At 45.3% G+C, this 23,637-nt stretch overlaps 1 protein-coding gene across 16 annotated transcripts in view; it reads right to left on the reverse strand.

Moving 5' to 3' along the window:
• The window catches only part of SYBU (syntabulin), a 127,058-nt gene that overhangs the window by 22,486 nt on the left and 80,935 nt on the right, over positions 1–23,637 (reverse strand). The window contains exon 1 of one of the 16 annotated variants that reach the window (XM_025265186.3): positions 22,996–23,332. The exons of 14 other annotated variants lie outside the window; for them this stretch is intronic. In XM_025265186.3, coding sequence (XP_025120971.3) covers positions 22,996–23,023 — 28 coding nt within the window. In that variant the 5' untranslated portion in view covers positions 23,024–23,332. Of the gene's footprint in view, positions 1–12,136; positions 12,831–22,995; positions 23,333–23,637 lie in introns of those variants that run through there. One more of the 16 variants, XM_006069598.4, reaches the window with a different exon arrangement.

The following is a 23,637-nucleotide window of genomic DNA, read 5'->3' on the forward strand; positions in this document are numbered from 1 at the left end:
CAGCAAAAAAAAAAAAATCAGAGTTTGCTAACACTGGTTCTGTTAAGGGTTTGGGGCAAAACACTAGTGTGAATTGGTGCAATGTGCATAAAAAAGAAAACTGTACTGCTGGGAACTTCCCCTGCACTTAAGCATCCAAGAAGACAAGTGAATTGTCCATCAATACTGACAGCTTAAGGCGGGCGGCACAGCAAACTAAATGGATACTCTACAATCATGACAAGGGGTGATATGCACCTGTGTGTGCTGAGATGGAAAGACCTATTACTCGATCAGGAAAGCAAGATACAGAAGAGTGGGTGCGGCATGCTTGCTTCTCTGTAAATAAACCTTTAAATCATAAACTGCTACATGTATAGAACATTTTTCTTGAGGAACAAAAAGAGATCTGGTAATAATGGTTTCCCTTGAAAATAGGACAATGAGGATTTAAAGAGACTCTTATTTTCATTTTATAACTTCCTGAGCCATCTGGCTTTTCTAACCAGGTGCATGTATTACTCTTGTTATAAAAATTATAAGTAGGGGAATAGTACAATTATGGACAATTGATTTGTTCCTTGAAAGTCTAAGATTTTAAAAGAAAATCATCATATAATAAAAGTAATCACACCATATAATGCAGTATTATGAGGGTTTGGGAGTCAAGCCACTTGGGTTTGAATTATGGCCCTTCTGTTAACTCTATGGAGCCTCAAGCAAGTTGTTTACCCTCTCTCTGCCTCAGTTTCTTCATCTGTAAAACAGGGATGAAAATATTAAGAGTAGGTAGTGCTAAGGGACTGTGGGGATTAGGTGAAACATGAAAAGAAATGAAGACAGTGCCTGGCACACAGCAAGCACTCGTTACAGGTAAGCTATTATTATTTCTAAGTAGAATTATTATTTCTAGCTAGAATTATTTCTAACTAGAATTACTGATACAGTGGCTTGAGGGCTGGAAGAGGGCTTTTTCAGGCATCGTTCCCTTAAAAAGCCCCACAACAGGAAATGCTTTATCTCACTTGAGTCAGGCATTTTTATAGTCACTCTTTACAAATGGTGGTCTTCCTTCAGTGGAGAGCATGTTCCTATTTTTAACCGTATGTGTGTACACAATAGAGTATGTAATAAAGATCCACAGTCCTGAGCTTCCCTGGTGGTCCAGTGGTTAAGAATCTGCCTCGAAATGCAAGGGACACTGGTTCGATCCCTGGTCCAGGAAGATCCCACATGCCGAGAAGCAACTAAGTCAGTGTGTCACAACTATTGAGCCTGTGCTCTGGAGCCCACGTGCCATAGCAACTGAAGCCCAGAGCCCTGGAGCCTGTGCTCTGTAACAAAAGAAGCCACAGCAATGAGAACCCTGCGCCCTGCAACGAGGAGTACCTCCCTCATTACAACCAGAGAAAAAGCCCACACAGCAACGAAGACCCAGCACAGCCATTAATAAATAAATCAGATTATATTAAAAAAAGTATCCATGGTCCTAAAACAAAGTCCCCATGGACGGCCTCCAAAAATCTCTAGAGTTGCTCCTGCACTAGAAGCCTGCTTTCAGAAAAGCCCAGGGAAAATGCACACACCTTTACAACAGCTCAAGTCTTGGCAGAGGCCAGTCCCCTGAGAAAGGGAGGGAGGGACAATGGGAGAGGAGGCACAGAGGGCCAACAGGTCAAGGATAACACCATCAGCTTCGCTCCTTTATCTTGGCCTGGCTCAGCTACCTGTATTTGGCATAAATACAATCTACCTGCCAACCAAGAAAAGTGGATGGAGAAATGATAAGCAAAGAGAAGAGTATAAATTTCCAGAAGGGAAGAGAAAGTGAACATTTCTGACCAGGGCAAAAAGCTTATTAATCTCCCACAGGGCCTGAAGATATAACTAGCAGCCTTCTACCTCAACCCCCAGGAAAATTAAGACTCTGCATTGGTCAACCTCAGCAGAGTACAGGGCAGGAGCATGGGTCCCTTTGGCTTCGTGAACAATCATCCAAGTTCCCTGGGCCTGTTACCTTCATTACTAATAAATAAATGTGATCCTGCCGATTTATCAGAGATGACCAAGAGGTGAATGATAGAGATCAATCAGTTCAACCTAAGGCCAATCAGATGCCTCTGGGGTCCTCAGGCACCACTGCCATGCACAACTCAGCATCTCCAGAAGGGGGCGCCAGCCTGAAAGTTCACACACCAACAAGCTCTACCCAATGAAGGCTCTACAAAGCCTGGCTCCACCTCTCACTAGCCTTGTGTTCTTGGCCAAGTGTTTTTAACCTCTGTAAACCTTAGTTTCCTTATTTATTTATGGAGTAAATGTGTGTGTGTGTATGTATGTATCGGAGAAGGCAATGGGACCCCACTCCAGTACTCTTGCCTGGAAAATCCCATGGATGGAGGAGCTTGGTAGGCTGCAGTCCGTGGGGTTGCTAAGAGTCGCATAGGACTGAGCGACTTCACTTTCACTTTTCACTTTTCACTTTCATGCATTGGAGAAGGAAATGGCAACCCACTCCACTGTTGTTGCCTGGAGAATCCCAGGGATGGGGGAGCCTGGTGGGCTGCCGTCTATGGGGTTGCACAGAGTTGGACACGACTGAATTGACTTAGCAGCAGCAGTGTGTATGTATATGGGCTTCATAGGTGGCACTAGTGGTAAAGAGCCTAAATGTAGGATGTGACATAACAGACTAGGGCTCGATGCCTGGGTTGGAAAGATCCTCTGGAGGAGGGTATGGTTACCCACTCCAGGATTCTTGCCCAGAGAATCCCATGAACAGAGGAGCCTGGCAAGCTACAAGCCATACTGCAAAGACTCTGACATGATTAAAGCGACTTAGCAGGTAGGAAACAGATATACATATATATGTAAAACATCTGTTGGCTCATCAAAAAAGCAAAAGAGTGCCAGAAAAACATCTACTTCTGCTTTATTGACTATGCCAAAGCCTTTGACTGTGTGGATCACAACAAACTGTGGAAAATTCTTAAAAAGATGGGAATACCAGACTGCCTGACCTGCCTCCTGAGAAATCTGTATGCAGGTCAAGAAGCAACAGTTAGAACTGGACATGGAACGATGGACTGGTTTCACATCGGGAAAGGAGTACGTCAAGGCTATATATTGTCACCCTGCTTATTTAACTTATATGCAGAGTACATCATGCGAAACGCGGGGTGGATGAAGCACAAATGAATCAAAATTGCCGGAAGAAATGTCAATAACCTCAGATATGCAGATAACACCACCCTTACGGCAGAAAGTGAAGAACTAAAGAGCCTCTTGATGAAAGTGAAAGAGGAGAGTGAAAAAGTTGGCTTAAAACTCAACATTCAGAGAATTAAGATGATGGCATCCGGTCCCATCACTTCATGGCAAGTAGATGGGGAAACAATGGAAACAGGTGAGAGACTTAATTTTGGGGGGGCTTCAAAATCACTGCAGATGGTGACTGCAGCCATGAAATTAAAAGACAATTGCTCCTTGGAAGAAATGTTATGACCAACCTAGAGAGCATATTAAAAAGCAGAGACATTACTAACAAGGTCTGTCTAGTCAAAGCTATGGTTTTTTCAGTAGTCATGTATGGATGTGAAAGTTGGACTATAAAGCTGAGCACTGAAAAATTGATGCTTTTGAACTGTGGTATTGGAGAAGACTCTTGAGAATACCTTGGACTGCAAGGAGATCCAACCAGTCCATTTTAAAGGAAATCAGTCCTGAATATTCATTGGAAGGACTGATGCTGAAGCTGAAACTCCAATACTTTGGCCACCTGATGCGAAGAACTGACTCATTTGAAAAGACCCTGATGCTGGGAAAGATTGAAGGCAGGAGAAGGGGACGACAGAGGATGAGATGGTTGGATGGCATCACCAACGAGATGGACATGAGTTTGGGTAAGCTCCAGGAGCTGGTGATGGACAGGGAAGCCTGGCAAGCTGCAGTCCATGGGGTTGTGAAGAGTTGAGCATGACTGAGCAACTGAACTGAACTGATATATATATATACACACACACACACATATATTTAAGGTTAACTTATTGTTTAATAAAAAATGTATTGAGTATCTGCTGTGTGCCATGTGTCAGGCCCTGTTCTAGGTGGGTGATTTCTACCTTGTACAGCTGTGGTGAAGTTGAAATGAATGGGAAGTGCAGTGCATGGTAAGTGCATTATGAGCATTGACATGCTCATAAATATTAATCTGATAATAATTATTAACAATGCAACGATTTCTAAAATTTACTGTGTATAAGCATCACCTGGGAAGTGGAGATTTCTGGGAAACACTAATAGAAATTCCTTTAGAAGGCTGGGAAAGGGGGGGTGACCCAGGAATCAGCATTTTAAGTAATTACCATAGATGATTGTGCAGCAGATGGTTACGGACCACACTGCGAGGAGGAGAGCTCCAAAGATACAGAGCACAGGGAATCTCTCTCCAGTAGGGTCAAACTCAAGAGCTTTCTTCCATGGCAAGTGGCAGGCGAGTGAGCAGAAGTTAAGAGGGCTTCACTCGACGACAAGGCACACAGGAGAGAGGAGTGTAACAGAGTGATCTCTGCCCTCGCAGCCCTCCAGAAGCACGTTCCTAGGCTAGGTGCATTCTCAGAGGATTGGAAGGAAAGGGTGAACATACAGAAGGTACCAGTTCCAGCCAAGCGCATGTGCACACATGTCATTTTTCAAAGCCAGTAGGACATTTAGCAGTTTATCCATGGTTTGAAGTCCTCATGCTGCTAAGTCGCTTCAGTTGTGTCCGACTCTGTGCGACCCCATAGTCGGCAGCCCACCAGGCTTCCCCATCCCTGGGATTCTCCAGGCAAGAACACTGGAGTGGGTTGCCATTTCCTTCTCCAATGCATGAAAGTGAAAAGTGAAAGGGAAGTTGCTCAGTTGTGTCCGACTCCCAGCGACCCCATGGACTGCAGCCCACCAAGCTCCTCCATCCATGGGATTTTCCAGGCAAGAGTACTGGAGTGGGGTGCCATTGCCCTCTCCTCATAATCCGGTTTTAAAGAGAAAGGGCTGAGCACTTGGGGGTATCAGCAATCATCCAACACTGATAACAGCTCGCAGCCCAGCCAGCTCTCCACTGGGTCATCCCATCAGCCCCAACCCTCTGGTAGGCTCGAGTTGTCCCTGGCTGACATGCCAAGTGAAACCAAGGAAACACACATGCATGTAGAGCCTCCCACATTGAACCAGCATCGGGCACAGGCCCTTAAGAAGAGAGGCTCGAAGGGCAACCCTCAGCCACAAGGCCTTCTGCTAAACAGGTCTGGGAAGGGTGGCCTCCACGGTGGCTGTGAACTTCATCCACACTGATTATCCTGAGGGCCTGGTAATAACACGAGCTGATCCTCCTTGCAGAATTTTTCACTCTTACATGTTCCTCATCTTTGACTTGTCAAGTTTATTCAACTGAGTTGCTGCCACTTAGGGAAAAAAAGCCAGCTGGTGAGCCGGCTGCTTCTATTTAAGGAGACATGTTTATCCAGCGTTTACCAAAATGAGGTGCCTGCCCTCCGTGTCTGGCAGGAAAACCTAAATCAGAGAAAAAGCAGCGCTCAAGGTGGCAGTGGTGGGTTGGGAGCAGGGGTGTCACCGTGGAGACAGCTGACGGGGAGGAAGGGGGGGTAAAGGGGTGGGGGAGAACTGGGGACTGACGTGTCACTAAGACTACAAAGGCAGAGCACGGCTCGGATTCCTGTCTGGGACTGCAGGATATAAGGGGGAAGGATTAGGGATGGGTCTTGTTCAAAGTCCCCTGACTTTGCACGCTTAGTGAGGCCCTGCTCTCTGCAAGCAGTTCGAGACCATGAATGGAACAACATCACCCACTTGCTAAGGAAGAAGATGACATAATTTATAATTTGTTGCAGAGACACACAGCAGGGTTCTAAAACAGCATTTCTTTCTTTCTTTCTAAACCTTCTTAAACGCAGTTTCTAAAATAGACTCCAAGACTGAACAGTCTCCACTGCCTCCCGGCATCCTCGTCACGGTCACTGCCTCGTGACCCAGGGCACGCCGATCTGTGTGCACTCTCGGCTCCCAGGCTCCTGGAGGGCCGCCGCCCAGCACCCCCGGGGAAGCCGCGCCTCACACTGCCGTGCTCTTCTGACTTTCGCGGCAGCCCCAACCTTCCTCTTCACTCCACTGAACCATCTGCCTCGAACTGCATCACTGGATTTTGTGAGCACTTGGCCTTGCTCCACTTCGAATATTTCGGCATCCTTTCACCTTGATTGCTGAAGAATTTATCCTCTCTGTCTCTAGCATTTCAGTCCCCATGAAGTTGTTTCTCTTCACTTTTTATGCGGTAGTACAGTTCAGAAGCCTCCGTTACTAGCTGTGTGACCCTGGGAATAACACTCGGCCTCTCTGCGCCTTCTATGGACAGAGAACGGTAACGGGAGCTCTCTTACAGAGTTGTTGTAAGGGTTATGTAAACTAGTATAGGTAAAGCATGTAGAAAGTAGGGCCTGACGCTTGGTAAGAACTTAAAAATACTGCTATTATTTTGATTTTTCTTATCACGATCTCCCTCTCTGAATCACATCTGAGTCCCAATACACGATGGGACCAGTGGGAGAGGACTTGGAGCATAGAGCAGGAGTGACGTGGGGAGCACGGAGCAGGACTAAGGTGAGAAGCACAGAGCAGGAGTGAGGTGGGAAGCACAGAGCAGGAGTGGGGTGGGAGCACAGAGCAGGAGTGAGGTGAGGAGCACAGAGCAGGAGTGAGGTGGGAACACAGAGCAGGAGCAGGGTAGGAAGCACCGAGCAGGGGAGGGGTGGGGAGCACAGAGCAGGAGCGGGGTGGGGAGCACAAAGCAGGAGTGAGGTGAGGCTGTAGTGTGGGGTGTAGTTATGAGCAAGGATTCAAAACAAGCAAGAAAATAAACAGAAGATTCTCCCAGAGGCTGGTAAAGATTCTGCCTCCTCCCTTTAGATTCTAAATTGAGTAAATCCTCAGACCTGGGCTGTATTGACTGAATCTTCCAATTTCACAGGAAAGCCTCAAGCACACTAAACAACAGAGAGCTAACCATCGAGCCTTCTCGCAGGGTCAGGGGTCACAAACACACACTCAGGATACAGCATCTCCACGAGGGCGAGATTTCGTCAGTTCCTTTGCACCCCTAGCAACCGTCATGCTGAGATGCTGAACCTGTTTCTTCAGAAAGAGGCAAAGTTCTCAGGACAGAGATTCATTAGGCGCTAAGAGAGGTCAACAAAGGAAAACACTGTTCCCTACTGGAAGGATTACGATTCCAGGAGATGCTCAGTGAACCAGCAAGCTCTGGAAACGATTCACTAGTATCCGAAACTGCGGCAGGAGGAGTGCGGAGAAGGGCGTCCAGGGTGAAGGGGCGGCAGGAGGAGACAGCAGCGCTGTGGGGGGAGCGGAAGCAGCATCCGGAAGGAGGCCATCAAGGCAGTTTAGACCCAGCTGAGTTTAAAATCCCCAAAAGTTTGGTTGGATGCAGATCTTTCCATTTCTAGAACTCCGACCTTTGCTTCTCTGAGAAAACATGTAAACGTGACCTTTCTCAGGCAGGTGGGTAGGAAAGAGAAGGAAACATCTATGTTTTTCCTACTCCAGGGACACTGTAGCCTTTAGTTTTGTCTGAAGTGACTCTGCTGACAATCTTCGATGACCTCCTGACCTCCCTGCCTCCTGAGTGATCTCCATTGATAAGCTGCACCAACTGAGACAAGGTGAGAGGCAGTGGCCAAGACTTGAGGTCACAGCGCTGCGTGGACCCGAGCCTGGACCTTCAGAGTGGGGCTGCGTTATTTTCTCTGAAACTCAGAAAGCTATTTTCCCACCTGCTGTCCGCATTGAAACATAAGTCTCAGAGGCACAGAACTGGATTAATCAAATTCCTTGGTTCTTGACACACACTCCTCATTGACTCATGCAACACTACCTTTATTTTTATTTTCTAACTGGTTTATGTTTTGTTTATTTCTTCACAGTTAATATTATAATATATGAAGAAACCACCCTCATCACAAACACTAGATGGTTGACACCAACTTACATTATACTTCTTCTTCTTAGTGCCTGTTCACCATTTCCTGGTTTTCATTTTTACAAAGAGTGATCACATCTATTCGAATTTCCAAATGGCAAAATTTTTTTTCTTGTTTCATCTATTTTTCACTTTTTAATAAACAGGTTATCATGATATGTATAGTATTTGGGAAAATTTTCACTCAAAATTATGTTGCTAAAATACTCCTATAGTTATAGTACATTCATTTGACAACTGTATAATAGTCCACTGTATGACTTATTCCATAATTTAGGTCTTAATTCTTCTGATGATGAGAAAATTAGTTCGGTTAATTCCAGCTACTCATCTTGCTAGGTTTTCCATTCTGATAAAGCATCCACTTGCATTTCCAGAGGCTCAAATCCTCCAAAGAAAACTATCAGCTCAGTGAATCTACTTCTATGTTATACATTCCATGGACAAAAGAAAATGCTCTGTGGGTCACTTGCGCTTACACATTTGTCTTTATATCCCTTCCCTCTCATTGTTGTGAAGAAATCAAGAGTTAAACATAAAACTAGACTCTGCTTTGCCCTGTCCCAATTTTAGGATCCAACATGCCCAAGGTGATCCTTTCTAGCGTCATTCTGACCTGGAGTAACCCTAAAATCTCAAGAATCACCTGATGTCCTGCTGGGTGTAGCTTAGATCACTCCATGACCTCGCCCCTTAACTTAGACAATGAAACCAGTCCATGAATGTGAGAAACCAACCCAGAGTTTACTGGACTGTGCATACAACCTCATGGAGGGAGAAAGCCCTTGCCCCTCAAAGGGCAGAGGAGGGGGACATGAAATGGCTTAAGACAGCTCAGAACTTATTAATAGTTAAGTACCTAGTTTTAAGACGAAATGCTGGGTTTGCATCACAGGTGAAGTTCTGAATACGTAAGTGAAGTGATGTTGCTCAGTCGTGTCCACTTCTTTGCGACCCGGTGGACTGTAGCCTACCAGGCTCCTCTGTTCATGGGATTGTCCAGGCAAGAGTACTGGAGTGGGTTGCCACTTCTTTCTCCATCTGAATACATAGCTGAGTCTTAAATCAGGCCCCACTGTTTTAGAGAAGGGGGAGCTACTATATAAAAGTCTCTATATTAGAAAGCAACTACCCTGCTCTAGAAATGTTAAGAGCAAAGTAAAGATGACCATTTTCGGATTTGCATCTAAGCATCTACATGCTAGAGCGGACATTCTGTTGCTTCAGAACATCTTCGTGAATTTAAATAATTAGGTTGGTGAAGCAGGTCTGGTGATTATAGGGTAGACTTTAAACCATTCTCTGCCCCTAAAGTCACCAACCATCCTCCCATTCCTCTAAGACAGTGGTTTTCACAGTGTGGTTCCAAACCAGCAGCAGCAGCATCACCTGGGAACTTATCAGGAATGCAGATTCTCAGGCCCCACCCCAGACCTACAGAGTCAGCAACTCAGAGGCAGGGGTACATGCTCAGTCGCTTCAGTTGTGTCCATGGACCATAGCCAACCAGGCTCCACTGTTCATGGGATTCTCCAGGTAAGAATACTGGAGGGGGCTGTGCCCTCCTCCAGGGGATCTTCCGACCCAGGGATTGAAACCATATCTCCTGTGTCTTTTCCATTTCAGGCAGACTCTTAACCTGCTGAAGAGTCTGGGAAGCCCGTATTTTAACAAGCCCTTCAGGTCTCTGAACACTAAACTTGGGAATCGGTCTAATATACCCTCTGACTGAGATCACATGTATCGGCTTCCTGAATGGCTGCCTCTGAGAAACAGAGCAGCAGGCTTGCCTCTGATTTAAAATATAGCTACACAGCACAGCATACATTTTGGGAATAATTTTTTACATATTTTACACTCAAAATGAGTCAATTTCTGATTTTACTTGGCATAATACTGAGTGTTACTATCTGTGCTTCATGTAACTGATAGTACATATTTAACATCTGTGGTTAAAAGTAGAGTCCAGCATTGGTGGTAGAGAAGGCACTGGCACCCCACTCCAGTCCTCTTGCCTGGAAAATCCCATGGACGAGGAGCCTGGTGGGCTGCAGTCCATGGGGTCGCTAAGAGTCAGAGGCGACTGAGCGACTTCACTTTCACTTTTCACTTTCATGCATTGGAGAAGGAAATGGCAATCCCACTCCAGTGTTCTTGCCTGGAGGATCCAATGGACGGGGGAGCCTGGTGGGCTGCCGTCTATGGGGTCGCACAGAGTGGTACACGACTGACGTGACTTGGCAGCAGCAGCATTGGTGGGTTCTGACAGAAGATATCTGATCTTTCATTTAATGCCAGTGTGACCTTGGTGATTGATTAATCTCTTTACGACTCAGTTTCCTCACTCTAAAAAGGGATCCCATGCTGGCTGTATGGGACCGTTGTGAGGATTCAGTGACATAATGGGGACTGTGATAAGTGCATTAATATTACTATTCATGTATTAATATTCAGCATTATTACTTATTGGCTGACTTAACCCCACGTTTGGTATGTGTTGCTAAATATTAAGTTTCTCAAAGCATTCTTGCATATGGGCTCCATAAATGTGTTTTTCTAAAGCACCATGACTTAAATAAGGTGAAGACTATTACATGATGAAACTCTTAATTCATGAGTTTATTACAGATCCCAGTAATGATTAGAAATGGCTTATTATGGTCACATGCTGTCAATGTGCTGTACACCTATTCTCATTTAATACATATCAAGTCCATGAGACAGGTACAATTTTACTCCCATTTTACAGATGACAGAAGGAGAGAACAGGTAACTTGCTCAAGATTACACAGCTTGTATATAGTGAAGCTGGGATTTGAAGGTGGACATTTAAGCTTGAGAAATACCACAATAATACACATCAAAATATGCCCTGAACACTAAGAATGCACACCTGCACCAAGAGCTGGGAGATTTTATTTTCCTCGTAAGTGGTTGCTGGCTTGCTCAAGCAAAGGGCTTGCTGAAACCTTGGAAAATTCATTTACAAACCATCTGCTGTAGGAGTCTTAATAAGATTATCACCCTCTGTTCTGCCTCCCTTGTTTTAGTCACTAAGTCATGTTTGACTCTGCAACTCCATGAACTGTAGCCCACCACGCTCCTCTGTCCATGGGATTTCCCAGGCAAGAATAATGAAGTGCATTGCCATTTGCTCCTCCGGGGATCTTCCCAACTCAGGGATCAAACCCGCGTCTCCTGCATTGCAGGTGGATTCCTTACCACCGAGCCACCTGGGAAGCCCCGCATCGCTTACCAGAGAGCAAACAATTAGTGAACACAGACCACACTAGCCAGGAGACAGCTCTTTTTAAATTTTTTTAGCACCTGAACCCATCAGTCTGAGCCACTCACCTATTCTCAACAAATATAATAGGACTGGGGCTTCCCTGATGGTGCAGTGGTAAAGAATCTGCCTGCCAATGCAGGAGACACGGGTTCCAGCCTTGATTCAGGAAGATCCCACACGCCTCAGAGCCGCTAAGCCTGTGAGCCACAACTACGGCGCCTGTGCTTCAGCGCCTGGACTGCAATAACTCAAAGGGCCACAACGACTGAAGCCCCAGCGCCCTAGAGCCTGTGCTCCACAAGAGAAGCCCCCACAATGAGAGGCCTGCTCACGGCAACCAGAGAAAAAGCCGGTGCAGCAACAAAGGCCCAGCACAGCTGAAAATAAATAATTAAATACACACATTTTTAAAAATAGGATTGACGCTTCATTCTTAAATGAGAAGTTAACTATCATGGATACGCTTAAGAGACTGCCAGCTTAAAACCTCTCATAGAGGGGCTTTTGACGGCGTGGGCCGAGGCCCGTCTGCATCAGTGTCACCTGGACACTTGCTGAAAACACAGATTCTTGACTTACATCCCCAATCTGCCCACTGACATTTCCTCAAGTCATTCCCGTAACACACAGTTTTACAAATGCCCAGGCGATCTTTTATGCATGCTAAAGTCTGAGAACCACTACAGTAAATGGCTCTGGTTTTCACTATTTAACTATAGATTGCAGCCATCTGCTCGAATCTGTCTGTAGTAACTTCCGTGATCTGTCTGCTTCTTCCCATCCTGAACGCTCCACCCCAGGCCACAATCATTTCTTACCAGAATTATGACACCACCACCCACTGTAATCCATCTGCTCATCGTGGCCCTGAGCACTCCATCTTCCAGGTTGCTCCAGAGCATAAATCTCATTAGGTGATTCCCCTGTTGAAACCCTTAATGGTGCTCGTGTCCTGGAGATAAAGTCCAAACTTGAATGCATAATCTACAAGCCGTCCATAGAATCTGTCCCGACTGCCACAACTGCACCCCGGCTGGTGGAAGCATCGACATTTCTGGAAGGCAGCACAACCATCTCTGGACTCCAAGTTTTCACAAAAGCTGTTCCCTCCACCTAGAACGATGAGTTTTCTTTCCCTCTGGGCCTGGCTAACTACTACCTGTTCTTCAGGTCTCAGCTTAGCTTTAACCTTTAACTCCTTCAGGAAAGAGATCAGAAGCCCTTCCTTTATGTTCTCACCCCACCCAGAATTTTAATGAGCATTCATTTCATTGCACTGCAACCGTCTGTAATTTTCCAGCCCATTGTCAGCTCCTTGAGGGCTCCTCTATGACTGCACCCGTGTCTAATGCAGCACTGAATACACAGTAGCTGCTATGGCCTTGAAAGATTTCATAACACTGAAAGTTCCTCCATACTGAGTATTCAGCAAGGGCGCCTGGAAAGGCTCTCGACTGAGTTACTTTCCTCTTTCTCTCCTTTCAGTTTGGGTTGACAGCCTGTTGTTCTTTACAGTTAGGATAAATATTCCCTCCAATCCTACCTACCAATAGGGCTTCCCAGGTGGTGGCAGTGGTAAGGAATCCACCTGCAATGCAGGAGATATGGGTTTGATCCCTGGGTTGGGAAAATCCCCTGAAGGAGGGCATGACAACCAACTTCAGTATTCTTGTCTGGAGAATCCCATGGACAGAGAAGCCTGGTGGGCTACAGTCTATAGGGTTGCACAGAGTCGGATACGACTGAAGTAACTGAGTACACACGCATGCCTACCTACCCATATGCCTACATTTCTTAAAATTCAAGTTTTCAGCCCCAAATTTAGCACGCAAAAACCATGCAGTTTGGGAAGACCTCTGTCTTCTTCATCACTGTATCCCCCAAAACTAAACACTGTACCTGACAGAGGAGACTCAGAAGAATATTTACTGAGTGAAGGAAAGTACTAAAAGAACTTACAGATATGATTGTGGAACTACCACCAATTTTGGGGAAATCAGAAAGGAAGAGATGTAGCTGGTTGGTGATGAACAAAAAGTACAGAGGTTATCAAAGCAGAGAAAAGATAAATCCTGGAAATCACAGACTGCTACATTTGGTGTTGATCTCCAGTAAAACTGTAGGAAAGGTTCCTTCATAAGGTAAGTATAAGCCAGAAAGAGAAGTCCTATGACTATAGTCATAAAAAAAATTTCATTCCTTTCCTGACGGCATTGTGATTTGGGGCAGCCACACAAATGGGTTACCTGGGATTCTGCAGGCAATTGGCCACAACACTTCGGAAAGTCTTATGAACAAGGCTGCCATGGGAACCAGATGGCAGCACAGTTCAGGACCCAAAGGGTGTTGACTAATGGATTGCCTGCCAACCTCGAGGGAAATCTCTAGTAAAGTGTCACCTGGCTTTGTATCTGCCCTTATCCTATTAACATGCCTTATTAATGACACAGATGAAAGCATGAACGGCCTGGTGCTGATGGCAGACTAGAGATCACACAGACCTTGAAGGGATAACTAATGCAACAGATGACAGAGTCAGACACGAAGGTTACTAGCCGCCGTGTACTAAAAGCCTACTTCACCTACCTCTGATATTTTCTTGAATCTAAAGACATTTGTTCTAAAGACATACAGGGTGTAAAAGAAGAAACTGAGGTTCTGAGTGGCGATGGAACTTGCTCCAAGTCACGGAGCTGGTAACAGCAGAGCTAGTCAGTCTGACTCCAGAGTTGGCTTTCTTCTTTGTCCACTCTGCTTGGGACCTTGTCATCAGAATTCACAAAGATCTAAGAGCTGGAAACCAAAATGATAGCATTCAACTCAAATGTGTGTTGAGCTGTGCACAGGCACTCGGGGGAGGAAACAAGGAGAAGTATGGTTCCAGGGCTGAAGGCTCTTCTCAGGAGGAGACGAGCTTCAGAGACAAACAACTAGGAGATGAGAGGACATACTGAGTGCAAGACAGAGAGAGGGCATTAGGGGACCACAGAGGAGGAAGAAATCCTCTTGGCTGTGTGAGCAGAAGAGGACAGGGACAATGTCAAGGGAGAGATGCCTTGAGCAGTCGGGAGAACTTGATCAAGTTCTGCGGGTACAGAAGGGAGTGGACTTTTGGTGAAGGGGGTGGTATGAACTGAAACCCAGAGGAAGGAAAACACAGGGCATATTTAGAATATATTGAACCCCTTCTTTGGCTGGGATATAGTGATCAGATGAGAAAATGCAGCCACAAAGGTGAGTTGAAGAGAGTTGAAGAATGTAAAGCTATGCTAAGGGCCTATGCTGGGAAAGATTGAAGGCAAAAGGAAAAGAAGGAGGCAGAGGATGAGATGGTTGGATGGCATCACTGACTCAATGGACATGAGTTTGAGCAAACTCTGGGACATAGTGAAGGACAGGGAAGCCTGGCATGCTGCAGAAAGTTGGACATGACTTAGCGACTGAACAACAACAAGGACCTTTACTCTGAAGGCAAGAGGGAGCCATGGCGAGTTTTGAACAGGGCCTTATTATGAATACACTGATGTTTTATGGAGATCTTGCAGCAGTGAAATCTGCAGGAGGGACTGGAGGTGGGAAGGCCAGGCAGGTGACTGTTACAGTTTGGAGCTGGGCTGTATCTAAGGGGGGAAGAGCCCTGCCTACAGAGTTCCTCTCCACGTAGCTCTTAGGTTCACAAAGTTAACTGCATAGATTCAAAATCATTTAAAACCCCAGTTGTACAAAAGGATTTAAAACAGGAAAAGCACAGAGCAAGTTAAATATTAAGACACCTCATCTTACACTGGGCTTCCCTGGTGGTTCAGATGGTAAAGAATTTGCCTGCAATGCAGAAGACCCAGGTTTGACCCCTGGGTTGGGAAGATCCCCTGCAAAAGGGAATGGAAACCTACTCTAGTATTTTTGCTTGGAGAATTACATGGACAGAGGAGTCTGGTGGGCTAGTCCATGGGATTGCAAAGAGTCGGACACAACGGAGCGACGAACACGTTCACGTTGATCTTATGTTACACACTTGACTGCAGTGCTACCCACACAAAAGAACAACTGAAATGGCCATATGTACCGTAATTATCTCTGCCAAACGAAAGGAAAAAATGCTTCTCATATGGCCCGAGGACTATGTGAAAAATTGAATTCTCTAATCAGAATGGATTGACCATGCTCCAAGACCAATGCTACCTTCACCACTGTGTAATATTTTCTGGAAAGTAGGCAGTAAGGGGGCTTCCCAGGTGGTGCAGAAGTAAAGAATCCACCTGTCAATGTAGGAGACCCGGGTTTGATCCCTGGGTCAGGAAGATCCCTTGGAGAAGGAAATGGCAACCCACTCCAGTATTCTTCCCTGGAAAATTCCATGGACAGAGGAGCCTGGCAGGCTACAATCCATGGGGTCACAGAGAATCAGACATGACTGAGCAACTGAGCACGCAATCAATCTTTAATGCAAATATTTTTTATTTGCAAGCACAAATGTCAACAAAATAAAAACAAACAAGCTGGGTAAATTCTGGCAATTCCTGGCATCTGTACAGAGTGTTAGAACAAAAGCAAGCAAATGGAGCAATGAAAAGTCTCATTTGTTTGTTTAAATTCAGACCTGTGTTCAAGAAACTAAAGTGAGGATCGGGGAGAGAGGGAAAAATGAAGTCACATGGAAATGTTTCTGGCAAGGACCTGGCAACACAAAAGAGGATATCTGGATGAGCGGAGGGATGGGCTAGGAGGAAAGCAGGTGTGAGGCAGGTGAACCAGCTCTTGCACTCTCGCCCTGGGACACCTGATCAAGGCCAGCAGAGCCTGGCACCTCTGGGGAGGGGACTTCACCCAGACGCCATGCTCCCACTGCACCTTCAGAGCTGGGTGCTCCCTGGGCTGAGGCCAAGCATTCTGCAAACAAGCTGAGCTCCCAGCAGCAAGCTCCAAAGGTCACCTCACCCCATTGTTTAACCCACTGAAAACTACTGAGACTCTCAAGCTTCTGAACAAAATGTTTTTGAATGTCCCCCTGAAAATGTTCTCTGCTGGTTCTTGTGTGGTGCCTGGCATTTAAAAAGAATGAAGCTCTCTCACCATCAGATTATGCTCTGCACACAAATTATGCTCTGCATTTCCATGGATTTGTTTAATGGAACCTTCCCCAGGCTCTCAACTCAAAGTGACATCTGGCACGGAGCACGCGTTCCCCAGCCAACCCTTTGCTAGCCCGGCTCCTCTGCCCCACCCCCCGACGCAAGTTAACTTTTAATTCAAGTATACTCAGTGTTCCTTAGTCTCTCCACCTCTCTCCTCCCCATTCCACACTGTTCTAAGAAAAGCCACAATGGAATGGAAAGGCAAAACAGATTATGAAAAAAACATTAAGGCCACTCTCTTTAGGACCACTGGACAGTTGTTTGCATGGCAGTGAAATGAAGAGGATAAGTAGGAAGTTGTTTGTTGTTTAGTTGCTAAGTCGTGTCTGACTCTTTGCAACCCCGTGGACTGTAGCCTGCCAGGCTCCTCTGTCCATGGGATTTCCCAGGCAAGAATACTGGAGTGAGTTGCCACTTCCTTCTCTAGGGGATCTTCCTGACTCAGGGATCCAACCCACGTCTCCTGCATTGGCAGGTGGATTCTTTACCACTGAGCCACCAGGGAAGCCCAAGTAGGAAGTCTCCCTAAACAATTAAACAGTATGTGACTCATTTCTGTGACCTACATCCATAAGCATCCCAAAGGAACAAAACCAACAAGGCTCAAAAGGAACAAACTGACTAAAACTGAATTCCAGTATCTCCTTGGTGTATAGCATCACAAAGATATCTTCCAGGCTCTACAAGGGCAAATCCATCTATCCACAAACATCCAATGAGGACCTCTTAAGTTCTAGGCCCTGTGCGACTTAGGGAGAGCACAAAGGCAAACAGCTCCATGTTTAAATTTTACCCTTGGGCTCCAACATATTTGTAGAGGCACATACCTAAGGTGGTAGAGATTATTTTTAAAATAAAAGGAATTGATAAAACACACATTTCAATGTAGTGGTTACCTCTGGGGAAAGGCCAAGAATGAGATCTGGAAGAGCCTGTAGGCAGCTTCAGTAGTGGTAATTCTTACAGCAGAAGATGGGTCACAGTGCCTGCTTTATTATTATTTTCTATAGATTATATATCGGAGAAGGCAATAGCACCCCACTCCAGTACTCTTGCCTGGAAAATCCCATGGACGGAGGAGCCTGGTAGGCTGCAGTCCATGGGGTCGCTGAGAGTCGGACACGACTGAGCGACTTCACTTTCACTTTTCACTTTCATGTATTGGAGAAGGAAATGGCAATCCCATGGACGGAGGAGCCTGGTGGGCTGCTGTCTATGGGGTCACACAGAGTAGGACACGACTGAAGTGACTTAGCATAGCATAGCATAGCATAGCTTATATAAGGGCTTTCCAAGTGGCACTAGCAGTAAAGAACCCACCTGCCAATACAGGAGATGTCTAGTCAAGGCTATGGTTTTTCCTGTGGTCATATATGGATGTGAGAGTTGGACTGTGAAGAAAGCTGAGCGCTGAAGAATTGATGCTTTTGAACTGTGGTATTGGAGAAGACTCTTGAGAGTCCCTTGGACTACAAGGAGATCCAACCAGTCCATTCTAAAGGAGATCAGTCCTGGGTGTTCTTTGGAAAGAATGATGCTAAAGCTGAAACTCCAGTACTTTGGCCACCTCATGCGAAGAGCTGACTCACTGGAAAAGACTCTGATGCTGGGAGGGATTAGGGGCAGGAGGAGAAGGGGACGACAGAGGATGAGATGGCTGGATGGCATCACGGACTCGATGGATGTGAGTCTGAGTGAACTCCTGGGAGTTGGTGATGGACAGGGAGGCCTGGCGTGCTGTGATTCATGGGGTCACAAAGAGTCGGACACGACTGAGCGACTGAACTGAACTGAAGAGATGTGGATCGGCTTCCTAGATTGGGAAGATCCCCTGGAGGAGGGACCGGAAATCCACTCTAGCATTTTTGCTGGGAGAATCCCACGGACAGAGGAGCCTGGTGGGCTATAGTCCATGGGGTCACAAAGAGTCTGACACGACAGAGCAACTTAGCATGGCACAGCATGGCATAGCTTACACATGCTATATCTGTTTTTTATGGGCAATATATTAAATACATAATATTTAAAAAGAAAGAAATAAGGCAGCACAAATAATTTAAAATAAAAAACAAAATGCGGAGGATGGAAAGAATGAAAGAAGGAAGGAAAGAAGGGGGAAAAACATGGTCCACATCCTAAAGAGGCTCACATCCTAGCAGAGGAAAGAGTCATGTTAACTGCAACATGGTAGCCATGACAATAGAACTTAAACTCCAAAGGAAGTACACGGGGCTTCCCTGGTGGCTCAGTGATAAAGAATCCACCTGCCAATGCAGGAGACTTGGGTTGGAGCCCTGGGTCAGGAAGATTCCCTGGAGAAGGAAATGGCAACCTACTCCATTATTCTTGCTTGGGAAATCCCATGGACAGAGAAGCCAGGCGGGCTACAGTCCATGGGGGTCTTAAAAGAGCGGGACATGACTTAGCAGGTAAAGCATAACAAGAAAGTACGTAGTACTAAAGTTAACAGCAATGGCATGTAAAATTCAGATCCTTGAGTGTCTTCACACTTAAAAACCTAGTTTTACCCTTTATAAGTGTCAATCTAGCATTACTTCCCCGAGACCATTTCCAGAACCCCAAAGTCTGGGTCCCATGGTCCTCCTCGGTGCACTCAGGGGACTCAGCACCTTCCCCAGAAACACATCACATCACACACGTATGTGGAGCTCCTGGTTTACTGTTGTATTCCAGTGCCTGGCTCACTGGCTAGCACATCAGTAAAGAGCTGCTGAAACAACAAATGAGGAGCATTACTGGGTTGCCTGGAGAATCCCATGGACAGAGGAGCCTGACGGGCTACAGTCCATGGGGTTGCAAGAGTCGGACACGACTGAAGCAACTTAGCACACATGCACACACTGGGTTCAGATCTGTTAAGTGGTGACTGAGACAGAAGAGAAAAGAAAGGCTGGAAATGCAAAGCTGGAGAATCTCATCCCAAACTCAAGAAGGCCCCAGCTCTGCACAGACAAAACCCCTCCACCATCCCTGGTAAGCTGGGCTCGGCCATATAGGAGACCACGGCATTGCCCACAGATCCTGAACTACTCTACTGCACTAGTAGAGAGATCCTGCTCTCTACTGCACTATAGAGGACCAAAACCCCTCAGCCTGAATCCTCTTCTTTCTCTGCAAACACCAGGGGAAAAGCACTGATGTCAGGTAGGAACCCAGGATCAGGTTCAGGCACAGCCTCCATCTCTCAAAACAGTCAGGCCCGCCAGTCGCCGGGGCAGAAATCAGATCTTCCTGGCAGAGGCTTGCAGAGCCTGCGTTATCTCAGCCACAGGGTGAGCACAAGAAGCCAAAACTGCAGGAAGATCCAGTTTCCCTGAATAATGTTGCCGCCACACAGGACAAGGGAACAGCCCTCCCTCTGAAACTGCTGTAAACTCCCTTGGATAAAAAAGGACTCAGCAAACAGAACTGCCAACTGAGACCTCAGAATGCTCCTCAGATGTCAACAGAAGGACGTGATCCCCAACTCATGACAGCAGCTCTGGTCACCTAACAAACGCTCGACAAATTGTGCATCATCGGAGCATGTGCCTGTCTGACTAAAGACAGTGGAAAAGGAAAGTGGGGATTATGTTGGTCACAGACCAGTGTCATATAGATAGAAGGTCGCCGTGCTAATGGGATGTTGCTATGGATTTGATTTTTGCCTTGAAATATTCCAAGAGAAGGCTTATTCTAGCTTCATTACTTGAGTGATATTGCATCTGAAATTAGGTTTAGCAAAATATATTTAGTTCTATGTTTGGACAGATAGCAAGTCCCAGGTCCCCAACCTCTAGAGACCTCATATTAAATCGCCTTCTACAAATGTCCGCCCCTTTTTTTCCATTCAAGCAAATTGGTATAGCCCTTATTCCACATGCCACGTTCTTTCCAGGGCAAACAGATGGAAGGAAGAGAACATGCCAGAAAGAAGAAATGGAAAATGAAAATGACATTGTAATGAAAATAAAACTGCAAAATATTATCTGGGTCAACTCTTCATGCGTTTTAAAATCAGCACCAGCAGGCTCTGCACATATGGCATTGGTTTTACTTTTTTTTTGGTTCAGATGTCACAGAGGATTAGTGCAAAAGGAAAAACCCCAGCATGGGGCCTATTTTTATACAGATTAATCAATCATTTCCCTTTCCTTTCCTTTCTAATCACTCCCAAAACTCAACTTAATGAAACGGCTCTCATTCAAAATGTCGTTTATTGCACTCTGAATGGAAAACTTTTCAGGAAAGGAAGTGAGCTTAGAATCTGAACCTAAGTTTTTAAATGTCACATTTTTAATTCAAGGTATAACTATTAACTACACTTAGCTACAGCCCAGCCCCTTTTAGCTTACATATCTGCTGTGGACTCTTTACCTCTCTGTTAGTGGCAGCAAAATGAACTGGCAAACATTTCCTTGTGTAGATCTAGATACGGCCATTTGACAAAAACAGAAAGCCACACATTTGAAAAGAAAAAACGACTGCACATCTCACGTTTTGTTTTGTTGTCTACATTTTCAAGTACATTGAATGTCATAATTCCCATCAGAAAACCAAGCACCAAGCACACGGTTAGGTTCTTAGTATTTGCTAGGACATTTGATAAGCTGAATGGAATCAAACCAAAGAACTCTTCAAGCTCTTCGATACACTCTCCCTTACCTACAAGCCGTTGTAAAAATGATGATAACGATGCTTACAGTAATCATAATACAACAGCAGTGACTATTCAGTATATGTCATGTGCTACCGATGATGTCACTGAATTTTCAAAGTAGCTTTATGTCCTAGGTACTATTATTAGTTCAGTATATAGATGAGGGACAGGGAGGCCTGGCGTGCTGCGGTTCATGGGGTCGAAAAGAGTTGGACACAACTGAGCGACTGAACTGAACTGATATAGATGAGGAAACAGCAAATTCCAGTATTTTGAGGCTGAAAAAATTCCCATACTCTGCTAGTTTGCAGAGATGGGCAGGAGAATTTGTCATAGACACACTGAAAATGGGAAATGGAGCTATAATACCGAAAGTGAAAGTCGCTTAGTCGTGTCCAGCTCTTTGCAACCCCATGGACTATACAGTCCATGGAATTCTCCATGCCAGAATACTGGAGTGGGTAGCCCTTCCCTTCTCCAGGGGATCTTCCCAACCCAGGGATCGAACCCAGGTCTCTCACATTGCAGGCAGATTCTTTACCAGCTGAGCCACAACTAATGAGGTGAAAAACTTTGCAGAAAGTGTCATCGACATTGTTTCCATGTCTTTAAAGCCATGATCACTACAGAGTGTATCATGAACTTTTATTTTTCTGCTGCCCCTTTGATGAATGGAAATTATATTTATAAAATATTAAGACAGTGACCTAAAGCCTGACCTCAGTGACAAAATCAGAGCCAGAGGAGTCACCAGAACATTCACATCCTCAAAGGGTGGTGACTTTTCACCATTTGGGGCAATTAAAATTGAGCCATGACTAACAGCTGGAAGAGATGACATTACACCAGTTCTCCTCTGCATGAATGGTTAGTCATGAGTACAGAAAATAAGAGACATTTACAATCTAGCGTGACACTCTGTGCTCACTGTTCTATATAACTAAAAATGAATCACTCTTACACCAGTACAGTGTATATTCTGCTTTTTGTCTAGAGCTGCTAGACGCCAGCTACCTACTGTGGACAGTCTGAAGATCTAATTTAATGTAATTTTAGAATTACTGAACTAAAGTTGGGGTAACCATACGTATAGTCTTTTGTTTCCACTCATTAATTTTAACACCACAGGCATTAATCATTCACCCAGCAGATGAAAATTGCTCTAAGATGACTCATGTGTTTTACAACATTGCAAACCCAACCCTTATGCTCTTGGAAGGTACAAGAAAGCAGAAGTGTTAGAGCAAATCATTAATAAACACAAAATTCTTCCCCATCCCAATTCCACAGACCTGAAGAGTTTCTGAATTTTTCCTGAACACTATATGAGAAAAATAAATTAAAACTGGCTAGAGAGATGGTCTCTGAATAATTTCCAGGGTGAACTGGCAGAGATGAGCACATAAGCAAGATCACTCTTGATAATAAATACATCGAGTCTCAGCCTACACAGAGGCCCCATTGCACACTCTGTGCAGGGCCAATTAGCATTAATTGTGCCTGTGCTCATCTATTCCCATAGCACGTCGCTGGGCAAGGACAAGCTCTGCATTTACAAATGCAGCATGCAAGGCTAAGAGTTAGGAGAGCATTCTAAAGTGTAATCATCCATGTCCATCTTTTCCCGTTTGCCTCAAATGGCAGATTCACAAATGACAGATTCACAAATGACAAGGGGTATTTAAAACAATATAGGTGTGTATTTTTCAAAGTTTAGTTTCAGACTCTGCATTCAGGATATCTGAATGGCAGACAGTTGAAAATTTATTTCCAGACTACATTTTTAGCCTACCACAAGTAACTTGACACACACATATACACAAAGAACATATCCTCTGGGATCCAATATAATTATTTACTTACTGTGACTAATATGACTTACTTAGAAGATAAGCTCCGTAGACTTTCATGGCAAACACTGCCTCTGCAAACAGCCTCCCACCACAGGCTGGGGTATGTCTTGTGCAGAAATACAGTATGTGCAGCTCAGCTCATCTCTCCGTGGAGTACAGTCTCAGAGTGGGGTATCCATGGAGACTGAGCCTCCTACTTGTACAGGGCAAGGAAGTTACTCTGCTGGGCACCATAGCAACAGGAGGCAGAGGGGAGGCTGGCCAATCAGGAGAGAGCACAAGAGCTTCTCCCTGGTGACTGCAGCATTTCAAATGAAACCATCGCCCTCATGAATGGACACAAAGCATTTAAGGAAACATCAAATTGTCAAACAGAGGTAAAGGCCTACAGGACAGTCAAGGCTAATCTTTGACAATTATAGAGCAACACTTAAGAGTCTTTATATCCCAAAGAGCAAGGAAGAAATTACATCAAAACCCAACACATTCCTACATGTAATGGCAAGCACGTGACACTTTGAGGAAATTTTTCAGCGTACTTCCTGACTTCCAGCTATTTAAATATGCAAGGCACTTCACAGTTCTCTCTGGGAGGGAGGACCAGGAGACAATCATTGTTCTCAAGGGAGAAAATGAATTGAAGGCTGTCTGAGACAACTGTTAGCACAGTG

Source organism: Bubalus bubalis, chromosome 15 (assembly GCF_019923935.1).
Source record: "Bubalus bubalis isolate 160015118507 breed Murrah chromosome 15, NDDB_SH_1, whole genome shotgun sequence".
Classification (NCBI taxonomy): domain Eukaryota; kingdom Metazoa; phylum Chordata; class Mammalia; order Artiodactyla; family Bovidae; genus Bubalus; species Bubalus bubalis.